Below are 14473 nucleotides of genomic sequence, written 5' to 3' on the forward strand. Positions count from 1 at the left end.
TAGTCTGGCAGTTATGAGACTGAGCAACTCTTGGTAATGGACATTGATTGGGAACTTCATGATGCCCTTTCCAACTTCACTGCTGCTTTTAATTGTCACAACACTGATTCAATTCAGGAAAGGATGGTATGACATTTCCCTTTCAGTGTTTGATTCTAGACTTTGATCTCTCATGAAATTTCAAAGTTGAAGGGTCCCAAGCAACTTTAACTGTATTCCACAGTGCTGCCACTTGTATCTGGAACAGTCTTAGTATTAGGCTGTGCTTGACTAGATTGTGGGACAATTCTCCCAATTCTGGCACAAACTTCTGAATGTTAGTGAGCATGATAAAGTCTACAAGCTGCATACTGTCATTTCTTAACCCATCAAATTTGTAACTTTGTAGCATTTTGAATAGCTGAGTGACTTATGAGCCATTTCACACAACAGTTTAAAGTCACCACATTGCGATGTCTGAAGTTACATGTCAGGTAAACCAGGTGAGGACAGAATAGTTCCTTCCCTGAGGACATTTAGTCAACTATAAATGACTGATTATGTCGTTACCATTAGCATGGCTTTTAATTCTAGTTATCATTGAATTTAAATTGTTGTCCTCAGAATTAAGTCCAATGACATTACCACCACCTTCACCAAAACGGATTACTTTTGGTTTTAATTATGTCTGGCATGTTACCAGACTTAAAATGCAGTTCTGCAATTTTCTATTTAGGATTCTATTTAGTTCTCAACTGGCTAAAGCTAAGCTTAAACAGGATTCCTGTAAATTTAACATTACACCAACTTGGGTGCATCCCTTTAAATTGGGCTACAGGAGAAAGTAAAATTAACTTTACTGCAGACAGGAAATGGTAGCTCCATACCAATTTTTTTTTAAAAAACAAGCAGGTGGTAATTCAATTTGACTGCTAACTAAATTGTTTTCATTTAGAGTGACGGTGTTCAGCAAACGTGCTATCTTGCTCATCAATACGGTCAAGAAGCTGCTCGACACATTTCTATGCTGCGTCCTTCACCAGAGAGAGATGCCTTGATTCAACTTGCAGAAATTGTATTAACTCGAAACAAGTGAGAGTCAAGTTTGCTTCACTCCTTTAAGACAGACTGAAAACACATGTTGAACCTGTATCAAGAATTCCAAACTAAGCCAGGAAATCAGTGGGAACTGTTTACATTTAGGACTAACCATGTACATAAAGCCTAATACATGGGGTCTTTGTCTTTAATGAATCTGATCCAAACATTTGACCTTGTGACCATTAACTCCATTTGCAAAAAACCTTGATTAGTGCCAGTGTGAAAATTTTTTATATACTGAGAATGATTTATTATAAAAGGCTGTACATACAATTGTAACAGGTTATATACAAATTAAAGGAATGCATTTTCAGTTTAAGTTTGAAGAGAATGAAAGTTCACAATGTTAAAGCTTCTTACAATCATAAGGCAGAAGTTAATAAGAAAACCTCAGATTATGTAATGTTTGGCCCCCACAATGTCCTTTCAAGAGTGGACATCTTTTTTAAAAGCAAATAAATTTAACTAATTTTATTTGTACATAACTTTGCTAAATCAGACTAGAGCACTGCTTCTAGAATAAGATTAGAAAATTGTGGTGCAAGAAATTTTAGCGCTTCTCCACAAAAAGGATGCTGCTTTATTGCCATCCTTATCCCCTTTAGCAACAAGGCACAATGTGCCCCTTTTTTCTCTATTTTAATAGCAAATTAATTTACAAAATAAGATTCTTGGTTTCTTATTAGCCTCAACACTTGAAGCATGAAGAATTGCAAAGAACAATTAAACAGAACACAGGAGAAACACAGCTGAACACTGATTTTCTGATTGGGGACAAAAACTGTAGCTTGAAATACACTGAGAATTTAGTAATAACCCCTTGAAACAAATTATACTTTTGTCTTCCAAAGCAAATAGCAAAGCATAGTTGATCAGGCCTGAGGCACAGGATGTATCGGAAGTAAAATCTGTCCTAGAAACTGACTTTGTACAGTAGAATTGCCTGAATCTAGTTTAGAACATAACTAATAAGATGTTAAATGGTTAACATTCTAAAAAAGTTAGTAAATTGTTCAGTAAGATTTACCAGGACTATATAAAGCCAATGATCCAGACAATTTCCATTGTACAAATGAACTGACAAACTCCACTTTGGTTCACTTTTGACTACAGATGGATTTTCCCCATTATGTAAATTTTATTCATATAAAATGTTTAACCTGGAGTACAAATCAACAACATGTACTTTGATTAGAAGATACCCAAGCCTCATCCACAAATGTTCTTTATAGACTCATGTGACAGTTCATGATTACAATTGAGGTGCTCACAGATTAACTGAAAATTACAACATATTGGAAGCATTTTAGGTTAAAAATTATTTGACTACAATACAGAAATTTGTGTACTTTTATGCATGCTATCAACAAGCACTAGTTGTATTTTAGGAATGACCGTAAGTCTTAAGAAAATTTGACCAGCACTTGCACCTTATTGTCTCAGTTTGAACATTGTTGAATTTTCAGTCTAATTCAGTGTCAGTTTCCACGCTGAACTGAAAAGTAATGGCACCCTTGAAAAACCTTAATCCTCCCCAAATCAAGCCACACCCCAAAATTCTTAGACTGGCCAATGATTAAACAAAGCTTGAAAATGCCACTTGTTGCTTCAATCTGTATAGTGCATGATAGGTTCCACATAATTTCCAGGAAACAAACCAGTAATTCCATTGATGACCCCTTCATACCAGCCATCATCATTCTTCTTTATCACATAAATGATTGACCCCTCCATGAAGGACAACTCATCATCCTTATCCTTTGAATAATCATATATTGCCACAACTGTTGAAGAAAGCATAGGAAGAATAAGAACAAATTAGTAAACATACAATCTTACAACACAAATCTTAAATAGCAATGCAATTAGAACTGCTTGACTAGATTTAAAGGCTTATCAGAATACAAAACAACCCTTAAATTTGAATTAGTCGAAGCAATAGACTCTGATTTACAACCAAAATGAGCTGTTAAAAGAAAAGATGCAAGATAAATAATAATTCCTGCTACTGAATGCAAAATGGGTAGTAACAATTGTTAATTCTTTGTGGTAGAATCACAAGAAGCCAAACAATACTATGTTCTGGGGTGAGTACCAGAGAAAATTGGCAGGTCTGGCAGCTAACAGAGTCCAACATAACCTTGTGTTCTGAACTCAAGGCTAACTCTTTGCAGACATGATCAGACCAGTTGCGTTTCACCAGCACTTTATTTTTATTTCAATCTTCTGCATCTACAATTTTCACTCATCTGGAATATTTTGTAATATTCTAAGGCGTGCATAGCTGACTGCTAAGACTATTCTGCAGCAAATAGCACAAGCTGTTGCAGACAGCTGAGTTTTGGAGGAGTAGCTGGCTCAGTTTCCTCTCTAATATGCTCTTTATTTTCAAAAAGGCTACGGTGATTTTTATTTTCGTCTTAAGTCTCAAGAATGTGCTTGGACTGATTTCTTTGACATCCATAAGAGCACGCCAGACCCAAACTCTTTAGGTGACTGACTTTGGTAAGCAAGTGTTGAGCATTCCAACCTCACGTGACTAGTCCAACCAATTTTGTGACTATTGATAAGATGTGGATTTTCAACCTGACAACTCAGGTACAGGTATTTTGTCCTGCCATCTAATCTTCAGAAACTTCAAAGCCAAGCCAAGTGAAATTGTTTGAGTTTTGCAGATTGTGCTTCAGCTTCAGCTTCATGCTCTAGTCCAACATGCACAAAGCAGAGCACATGAATATTAGATTAGATTACTTAGTGTGGAAACAGGCCCTTCGGCCCAACAAGTCCACACCGACTTGCCGAAGCACAACCCACCCATACCCCTATATTTACCCCTTACCTAACACTACGGGCAATTTAGCATAGCCAATTCACCTGACCTGCACATCTTTGGACTGTGGGAGGAAACCGGAGCACCCGGAGGAAACCCACGCAGACATGGGGAGAACGTGCAAACTCCACACAGACAGACAGTCACCTAAGTCGGGAATTGAACCCGGGTCTCAGACGCTGTGAGGCAGCAGTGCTAACCACTGTGCCACCACACCGCACTTAGTGTGTTGCGTAGGCAAATTTACTTTAGCTCCAACTATGACTGCTTAAATATCATACACCTACTTGCATCAGATTAGATTGGGCAAAAGGATGAACTACTGGGTGTTCAGTGATAACATTTGTTTCATTAGCACAAATCTGTTATAACACAACTGACAAACTGGGGACACTATTTCTAAAGCAGAACTTTTAAAATGTGTGTTGGCTGTAACACGACTACATTAGAAACAGCGCTTAGAAAAATTGCACTTTGCCAACACTATAACATGGGGTTGCACAAGAACATAGCCAGCGTTAAAGAAGAACTACTTGTAATAAGACTGAAAGCCAAAGTACTCTGTAAAGCTGTTATTCACTCAGGCTGCATAGAAAATCTGCCTGTTCTTTCTAACTTGAACAGTCTGAAGTCATGGAGAATTCCGAAGAATTGCATGTTCCAGTTATATTTCAAAGGTAATACAGGTCTTAATTTTTAAAAGATTATTAACCTATAATGCAAAAAGTCAAATCAAGCATCATGTTTATGTCAATGCTCTATCTTCAACTGGAGCCATGAGGCTTAATTCCAGTTCCCTGCTTCCCTTCCCAACGCCAGAACTTTTAATTTCCTGATCAAATATGTCGTGAATGCTGTTTTAATAATCGCCATCACCACTTCAAAATGTGTGCTCAAGCGTTACACTACTTAAATGATCCTTTATGACAAAATTAATGGAGCCCTTCTACTACACACAAACATTTGCTTTTTTTTAAAAAAAAAACTTTAATTCGTTGAATGACATTTCATTAATGAGTGGAAACAGTCACTACACACATTAAATAGATAGATCAGGATAATGTAAGTTCTCTCTGAAAACTGTCATCTGGAGACCCAGAGAAGCATGACTAGCTTATCCACATGAAGGGGGAAGGGTCACCATCAAAACCCTCAAATACAATCAAACTTCAAATATAAATCTTTAAAAACTTCAGTTATTTCAAGAGGACAGCTATGAATCAAAAGACCTTCCAACAAACATTTTTCTTTTCAAAAGTAGCCAACAGCTTACCTTTTTCAAGATAAATCTTTGGTGCCCAGTGAGGGTCTGAATCAGCATAAGGGTCATTATATTGCACGACTGCTGCTTCTTCATCTTCATAGTCCACAGGTGGTGGGGGAGGAGGAGGGGGGGATTCATCAAACATAGGTAAATCATCTGGTGGTGGTGGAGGTGGAGGAGTTGGACTATCGGCAACTGGAACAGTTTGCAAGTTTATTAGCGTAATCAAGAAAGAACACAATAAGCAGGTTTCACATTATACATACTGAAAAAATTAATTTCACATGCATTTGTATTGCAGGCTTTTAAAGAAACCATGCATGTAGGCAGAATATGGAGAAGTTTCAGACCATGCTGAGCCACGTTAGTCAATATCTATATGAAATGTAATAAAATGTGCACATAGATGCTTCTATATCCAACTACCTCAGTTAAATATAAAAGGAGCATCCCTAATCTGAGGTAATAATTGGATGGATCTTCAATGATCAGTAAACTAAAAATATCTTGTTCAATAATTGATTAAATTTCAAGTAGTCCTGTATGAATGAAGATAAAGTTGCACAATGTCATTTCAATTAGGTTTTAAAGTAGTAACTACACAGTGTTCACAGTAACATTTTTGTTTTAATGTAGATGGGTACAAAAAAGTTCAATTTAGATAATTTAAAGAAAGAAAAGTGTAGTTCTGTAATGAAAAAAAAGTAAAGACCCATTGCACTGTTTGTTCACTAAGAAAGGAAATGTACATGTGCACAATTAGAATTTAAAAATGGTCATTGACAGAAATCCTAAAACGTTGAGCAAAATCCTTACTTTAAGAAAACTGGCAGATTTTTCTGGAGGTGTTGGAAATAGAAAATCTTGCACCTAATTCGTATGATGCAAGTCTGGGAATCTTCAAACAAACTGCATTCAAATGCAGTGCTCAAAGTTTTTCCAAATCTGCTAATTTATTTTAGCATATCACTGAGTAAAAGAATGTCTTACCCATTTGAATGAAGCTCAATAATCACTACGTACAATGAATATTGTCCAGCAGGTGGCAACTTTTCATTCCCTAGATTTTAATACTTTCAGGGGACTGAAAAGTATTTTCATAGCTTTATACTGATAACACCTTAAATTTATTTGTACAAATGCAGAAACTATATAGCAAGATCAACAAGAGGGTTGTGTTAATTCACATTTCTAAAACATGCACTGAAATGACAACTGCAACAGCTTCCACTAAAGTCTATTATTTGACATGCAATATGCAGAACAGGCCACCTGCAAGCAGATTCTAACTAACTAAACTCAGCTTTGAGGGGAAAAAATGATGGTAAGAGTTTAACCTGTTCTCAAAAGCAAGTTTTAAAAAACTTTAACAACTGCATATCAACTTGTCAATATTCTATGGGGGCTAATATTGAAATATATTTAAATAAATAGGTATTAATCGGACTTATGCAAGTAATACAGGGAGACAAGCTTTTATCGAAAATCTGAAAAGCTCCAAAATCCGTAGGTTTTTGTGAAGTTTTTATCTCATAAATAAGGTTGTTTGGTGTGCAAACAGTTAACCCAACTCCACACCCACTCGATGCCAGTCACTTGGATGAGACTGGGTGGGTGTAGCGCAGCACTGGCAGGCCTCAATTCTCTCTCATGGCCCATAGTACTGAGAGTCTGCTGTAAGATTTTTTTTTAATTTCACCGTCACTCACTTATTCCGAATCCTGAAAACCAGCTTGTCCTGAGCATTTTGGAAAAGGATTGTGTACTTGTACTTAGCCAGTTTCAATTATATTCTGAATAATCAGTAATCTTAGCTGGATTTTTTAAATACAGGTATACTATGCTAACATATCTTTTGAGGTAATTAAAATTCAAAAACTAGTACACTCGTATGCTGATAAGAACTGAATATTGCATGTCACTAAATGATGAAGACAGTGTCTGCACCTGCACATTCAGCAACACAGAAGCATAAAGCTGGTGATGACAGCAAAGACAGGAGCAAAGAAATCTCCGAAACAAGTATGGGAAAGTGTCAAATCATGCAGACTTGTGTCCTTAAATGGGAAAAAGGATGCATCTACGCAGCCACTGGAACTTACTGTTTTCTTGCACCCTGGCCACGAAGCCTGTGAGGGGGATCTGTGGAGTCAGTTGAGGCATAGGGGGAGGGGGCGGAGCTAAGGATGCTGGCATAAACATAGGCACATCGGAACACCATGACGAAGGGATAAAAAAAAAGAAAGGCAAATACAAGCAGCTGTCAATGACACGGCACGACTCACAAAGAGACCATACAATTAGTTAATGATGCAGTGCAACCTCGTTCCACTAAGAAATAAAAGTCAGAAACTGTACAAAGAAGAATTTTAGTCCAAAGCGTTACAAGTTGGAAATATCAGCAACTTAATGTCCACACCCAAACAAAATTAATAAACAATTGACATGGTAGTAGATAAGGTTCCACTGCAACAATGAACAAGTTAACCCAAGATGAAGTGTAAAGCATAAAAAAAGTTCCATTTTCCCAAGAATTTACAAGGTGTAGATTTTCAGCACCAACAGTTAGCAGGAGCTATGACTATTATTCAAGTTATTAATAATAAGCATTATCCAAACAGCCCTGTAAACTCAAGTGACAGACTGAATCAGAATAGGCTTAGAATCGGGAAGGCAAGGGTGAATAAAATAATTTCTAGCATCTGACCTGAACTTACAGCCCGTATGTGGATATGGATGAACCAGTTTAGATTCATGGTAACTCCCAATAAGTTAACTGTAGGAGATTCAGCAATGGGAATACTATTGAACATCAAGGGGCAATGGTCAGATTCTCTCTTGTTGGATATGATCAATGCCTGCCATATATGTTACGAGATACTTATCAGGAAGCTAATCTGGATGTTGTCCATATGCAGCAAGACATGGACATAGAGTGTTTCAGTATAAGAGTCAGAGCAAATGGTGCTGAACATTGATGTATGCATCATGAACACTTAGGGAAGGTCACTGATTAAGCAGCTGAGGATAGTTGGGCCCAAGGTACTACCAGAAGAAACTCCTGCAGAGATGTTCAGAGCTGGGATGGTTCACCTCCAAACACCATAACCATCTTTCCTTTGTGCTTGGGAGTGCTTTCTTTGACTGCCATACACTTCTCCTCGATTTTATCCAGATATCAAGGGCAATTCATCTGATATAATCGCTGCAATTTATCGTTCTTGTCTATATTGAAATTAAAAGTTCAGGAACAAAGTAGCCCTAGCTGAAAGCAGACACACCAGCAAGCAAATTGCCACACAAGTACTAATTGACAGCAATGTCAACTAAGCCTCCATCACACTGCTTATGATTAGAATAGATTGATGGCAAGATTGGATTGGCCCTGTTTTGGAAAAGAGTAAACTTGAACAAAATTCCAGATTAGAATATTCCATATCAAGGTAGTAGAGTGGTTAGCACTGTTTCCTTGTAGTACTAGAAACCCAATTCAATTCTAGGCTTGGTAGACTGTATGTGGAGACGTATATTCTCACAGTGTATGCATGAGTTTCCTCCAGGTACTCTGGTTTGCTCCCATTGTCCAAAGATGTGAACATTAGGTGGATTGACCATGCTACCTTGCTTATAGTGTCCAGGATGCACAGGTCAGGTGGATGAGCCATAGGAAATGCAAAGTTACAGGGATAGGGTAGGAGGGTGGAATGCTCTTCAGAGTGTCAGTGTGGAATCGATAGACTGAATGGCCTGCCTCCACACCATAAGAATTTTATGATTCTAGAGGATGCTTCTGCAGTAACTGCCCTGGAACAGCTATTGGTGCAGCTAATTCTGCATCAGGATCTCAAAGAGGGGGCCAAAAGGAAGTGGACCCTCCTGGCTGCAGCTGATTTCCAATGTTTCAGTCTGTTTTGCACCAAGCGCGAGACTTAAACACCATACAGGATGGAAATATTTGTGCAGTCTAGTTCTCCCATTAATTGTTTAATTGTCCCACTCATGACAGAATACAGAATTTTGATTTGATCCAAGAGTCAATTCTGTGAATATTATGCTGCTTTTGCAGTCTTGGATGCATGCAGTTTCACCAAGTGAAATCAGACTTTTAAAATTATAACTGGTGATGCTTGTGGCATGCTTTCCTAAACTAATTGAACTGGGTTGGTCTCTTCACTCAATCGTAATGGTACAGTTAGAGCTGTCCCAGTCTACAAGTTTATACATGCTACGGGAATACTATTATACTACTCATGTTCTCAAACCTCATGGTTGCCCAATTTTGCTCAGCATTATATCAGAAGTAGCAATAATAGTAATAGCTTATGATACAATAGAGTATATCCCAATGAGACTACAGTGCTTGGAGCTCTTGTCCAGCAATGGTGGTGTTGCTGCCTCTGAGAAAGCAGCCCTGAGCCCCACCTGCTCCAGAAATATGTACAACATCCGGAGAGGTTGATTAGAAACATCCAAAGATAGGGCGTGATCTCAAGACCATGCTGTGTTCAGTCCTATCAATATTGTCAGACAGAATGCATCTGCTGTAGGGAGATTTGTATGGTCAACGTAAGGTTGGTTTTTCCATCACTTATGTTGGTCTTTTTTTTATATAAACCACATACATCCTTCTGAACTCCGTATTATTACTGAATATCAAATATTCTTCATCATGGACACTGAAGTCCACACAGTGAGTACATCTCACATCCTTTCTCAGTACTTATTCCAAATGACATTCAACATGGGAGAAGCATCGATTTCCCCAGCTAAGGGAGTGTAGTAGGCAGTTATCAGTATGATACTTCCTTTGTCCATGTTATGGAACTTTATGGATGCTGCAGGAAACTCTGCACTGAAAATGGTGCTTAAAATTTGCATATCCATCAGCATGATTAATTTGCACTCAGCAAACAGGAGGATAAGGCAAATTAGTTGCAAGGGAAGGACATCGTTGAGTATATGAAAGACAAACCTCATGAAATAAATTTGAAATTATCCCAGACTTCGGGACAGGCAACAATGAACAGTGGTCAAGCAGAGGCTGATAGCCAAGTTTGGTACCCATGGGGATGGCCTCAGTCGGGACCTGGAGTTCATGTCACTCTACAGGTGACCCCAATGCACTATACACACAGACAGAGGCACGCACAGACTCTCTCATATGCTCACACATACATTTCCACACACCCTCTCACAGACTTTTATCCCTTCACACTCACATAATCCAACCTGCCCACCACACCAACCCCACACACACATGCAAGTTTGTGGGATGAATTTGTACTTGCAGAATTACATCTTACTTTGCTCAAAAACTGCATGGATCTATGTAAATCTGTCTTTTAGATTTGAATCAGTCTGACCATTGTGACACAGACAGCCTCACAGGGAAGCTCACATTTTCAATGCATTATTTGGGCCAACATGACACCAATTGTTCAAGTTCACTTGAGAACGTCACAAAAAATTGCAATTTTCATATGAAAGAATCAATACCAACATGGTCACTCTAAAAAAGGAGAGACTTAAACATTCCAGGCCTTTTTCCAAGATATAATTTCAGTCACATCGCACTGCAAACTTCTGTTTTGAATTCGGTGTCTTACGATCTTATAGTCCACAGCCACCTGAAGGAGCCGCGCTCCAAAAGCTAGTGCTCCCAAATAAACCTGTTGGACTATTATCTGGTGTTGTGCAATTTTTTTTAAAAACTTTGTAGACCCCAGACCAACACTGGCATCTCCAAATCATAATTTAAGATGGGTGACTACCTTATTTGGTCTTGCAAGATTAATATACATTTCAGAAACCAAATGAGCGCAAATATTGCAGTATAGGCTGTTAACTAGGTTAAGATTAGGTAAAACAAGATATAGATTAAATAAGCAAGCATGACTTTAAGGATAAAAGATAAGCAGGAAAGTTTAGAATTAGTGAAAGATCAGCTTGTCAGGAATACAATTAAAGTAGGTGAGCAGGATGGTGCAGTTGCAGTAGTAAAGAGAAACATTACCGCTTTTGTGCGACAGTGATAGAGGGGAGTGATTGTAGTTTTCTTTTAAAAGTAGTACTGTACGCTTGGTAATAAGGGTTAAGTTTTAATAGAATTGGGCTTTTTGCAATATTTGTAGCTCAGGCTGAGGTTTAGGGCGTAGGTTTGATATCCAGACGTTTCATTACCTGGCAAGGTAACAGTTGAAATGGTGGTTTCGATTGGGACAACACCTCTATCCTGGGACAGGGTAAGCAAAGACATGCCAGGGAATTCCTAGAGGCCTGGCACTCCAACCACAATGCCATAAACAAACACATAGATCTAGATGCCATCTATCAACCCCTCAGAAAATGAACAGGAAATGACATCACCACAAACCTCAGGAACCCCATCCAGGAGAAAGATATAAATAGAAAGCAGGAGACAACAGCTTTGCTTCACTTGGAGGTCGCCACTGATTATGTTACCTAGCCAGGTAATGAAACGTCTGGATATCAAACCTACAGCTCAGCAAGCAAACACTAGAAATGGGCTTTATACATAAACCAGCATTATCAAGAAAAAAAAGTGTTTGTCAACAGGACTACTTTTTAAAAGATTAAAATAACCTGAATAATGTCAAAGTCATAGCTCCATCTGCAATTTGAGCATAAGATTAAAAATCTCCATAGTGAGATGATCCTATTAGGTTGGGAAAATGCAACCAAAAATTATTCCTTTTTATTCATTTGATAAGTTATTTAGACAGACTTACTGACAATTGGCAATCAACAAGCTTAAACATCCTTCTATTAAATCAAAGCCAAAACATTCAGGAGAGTTAGAGCTGAAAATGTGTTGCTGGTTAAAGCACAGCAGGTTAGGCAGCATCCAAGGAACAGGAACGTCGAATTTCCTGTTCCTTGGATGCTGCCTAACCTGCTGTGCTTTAACTAGCAACACATTTTCAGCTCTGATCTAACATCTGCAGACCTCACTTTTTATTCAGGAAAGTTATACAACTTTACCCTTTAAAGCCAAAACTCAAAAAAACACTATCAGAAACAGGAAGAAAAAGATAGAGTCAAAAAGATGTACAGCATGGAAACAGACCCTTTGGTTCAACTCGCCCATGCCAACCAGATATCCCAACCCAATCTAGTCCCACCTGCCAGCACCCGGCCCATATCCCTCCAAACCCTTCCTATTCATATACCCATCCAGATGCCTTTTAAATGTTGCAATTGTACCAGCCTCCACCACATCCTCTGGCAGCTCATTACATACACGTACCACCCTGTGTGAAAACATTGCCCCATAGGTCTCTTTTCTATCTTTCCTCTCTCACCTTAAACCTATGCCGTCTGGTTCTTGACTCCCTGATCCCAGAGAAAAGAACGTCTATTTATCCTATCCATGCTCATGATTTTATAAACCTCTATAAAAGGTCACCCCCTCAGCCTCCAACGCTTCAGGGAAAACAACCCTAGCCTAGTCAACCTCTTTCTACAGCTCAAATCCTCCAACCTCGGCAACATCCTTTTAAATCTTTTCTGAGCCCTTTCAAGTTTCACAACATCTTTCCGATAGAAGGAGACCAGATTTGCACACAATATTCCAACAGTGGCCTAAGCAATGTCCTTCACAGCTGCAACATGACCTCCCAACTCCTGTACTCAATACTCTGACCAATAAATGAAAGCATACCAAACACCTCCTTCACTACCTATCTACCTGCGACTCCACTTTCAAAGGAACTATGAACATGCACTCCAAGGCCTCTTTGTTCAGCAACACTCCCTAGGACCTTACCATTAAGTGTATAAGTCCTGCTAAGATTTGCTTTCTCAGAATGCAGCACCTCACATTTATCGGAATTAAATTCCGTCTGCCACTTCTCAGCCCATTGTAATTTGAGGCAACCTTCTTTGCTGTCCACTGCACCTCCACTTTGGCTATCATCTGCAATTTTTTAAACTATGACTCTGATGCTCACATCCAAATCATTTAGATAAAATGATGAAAAGTAGAGGACCCAGCACCAATCCCTGTGGCACACCACTGGTCATAGATCTCCAGTCTGAAAAACAACCCAACACCACCATGTCTTCAATCTTTGAGCCAGTTCTGTACCCAAATGGCCAATTCTTCCTATATTCCATGAGATCTAACCTTGCTAATCAGTCTCCCACGGGGAACCTGGTCGAAAGCCTTACTGAAGTCCATGTAGATTAAGTCTGCGCTCAATCCTCTTTGTTACTTCTTCAAAAAACTCAATCAAGTTTGAGAGACACTATTTCCCATGCACAAAGCCATGCTGACTATCCCTGATCAGTCCTTACCTTTCCAAATACATGTACATCCTGTCCCTCAGGATTCCCTCCAACAACTTGCCCACCACTGACATCAGGCTCACTGTTCTATAGTTCCCTGGCTTGCCATATCACCCTTCTTAAACAGTGGCACCACGTTAGCCAATCTCCAGTCTTCTGGCACCTCACCTATAACTATTGATGTTACAAATACCTCAGCAAGGAGCCTAGCAATCACTCCCCTAGCTTCCCACAGAGAGGTACAGTTGCTGAAAAGCAAACTGAAGCATCAGTACTGGAAATGACAGCACACACTTGGCTGCCCATAAAAATGTCTTTTTATTGAGGATACTGGAGAGATTAATGCATGCAGGTTAGCACAGCATCTCAGCAGGTTTTGTGCAAGAAATTGAAATTTTTAAAATTGAGAAATGCAACATCCATTAAAGTATTAGGATTGGTTAGGAATTGCCACATAAGCATTTGTTCTCAGGGGTTTCCTTCACGGCTGGAGAGTGGGGTGCGGGAGTGAGTGTGGGGGGGTGTGGGGGTGGGGAGAGCGGAGAGAGAAAGACCTGATTGGTGGTTTGACGAGAGGGTCACTATGCGTCAGTCAAGGTGAATGTTTGAGGAGTAATGTCCTTCATGGTAAGCTCAACCAGTGCAAGATTTGAATCTATGCTGCTTGTATCTCTATGCATCACATACAATCAAATGAGCTAATTGACCCATACAAGTAATTTGGATTTCTCTAACCACTTTTGGCACATCTGCTTGTACAGATTTCACAAATTGCAAAAAAAAGGTACATAAACTGTTCTTCAGCCCTGATGGAAGGTCACTTGCATGAAACTGATTCTCTCCACAGATGACACCTGAACTGTGGAGTCTTGCCAGCATTATTTTATTTCACATTTCCAACACCTGCAATATTTTAGTTTTTGAGTTACTTTTCCGCACTGAAATGAACTTTTTAAATTAAAAGCAATATTGAGCATCTGGTCATTTAATTT

General features: G+C 39.0%; 2 protein-coding genes across 14 annotated transcripts in view; one reads left to right on the forward strand and one right to left on the reverse strand.

Moving 5' to 3' along the window:
• Window positions 1-1425, forward strand: part of pdss1 (prenyl (decaprenyl) diphosphate synthase, subunit 1) — a 39675-nt gene extending 38250 nt beyond the window's left edge. Inside the window, exon 10 of one of the 3 annotated variants that reach the window (XM_060825021.1) lies at window positions 935-1425. In XM_060825021.1, the coding sequence (XP_060681004.1) occupies window positions 935-1075 (141 nt within the window). In that variant the 3' untranslated portion in view covers window positions 1076-1425. The remainder of the gene's footprint in view (window positions 1-934) is intronic. The other 2 variants (XM_060825020.1, XM_060825022.1) reach the window with 2 other exon arrangements.
• The window catches only part of abi1a (abl-interactor 1a), a 122105-nt gene continuing 108938 nt past the window's right edge, over window positions 1307-14473 (reverse strand). For 6 of the 11 annotated variants that reach the window (XM_060825019.1, XM_060825015.1, XM_060825018.1 and 3 more), the window contains 2 exons: window positions 5184-5369; window positions 1307-2864 (listed from right to left, as the gene is read on the reverse strand). In XM_060825019.1, coding sequence (XP_060681002.1) covers window positions 2689-2864; window positions 5184-5369 — 362 coding nt within the window. In that variant the 3' untranslated portion in view covers window positions 1307-2688. Of the gene's footprint in view, window positions 2865-5183; window positions 5370-7276; window positions 7364-14473 lie in introns of all 11 variants that reach the window. The other 5 variants (XM_060825013.1, XM_060825010.1, XM_060825011.1 and 2 more) reach the window with 1 other exon arrangement.

The sequence above is a fragment of the Hemiscyllium ocellatum genome, chromosome 5 (assembly GCF_020745735.1).
Source record: "Hemiscyllium ocellatum isolate sHemOce1 chromosome 5, sHemOce1.pat.X.cur, whole genome shotgun sequence".
NCBI classification, from domain to species: Eukaryota; Metazoa; Chordata; class Chondrichthyes; order Orectolobiformes; family Hemiscylliidae; genus Hemiscyllium; species Hemiscyllium ocellatum.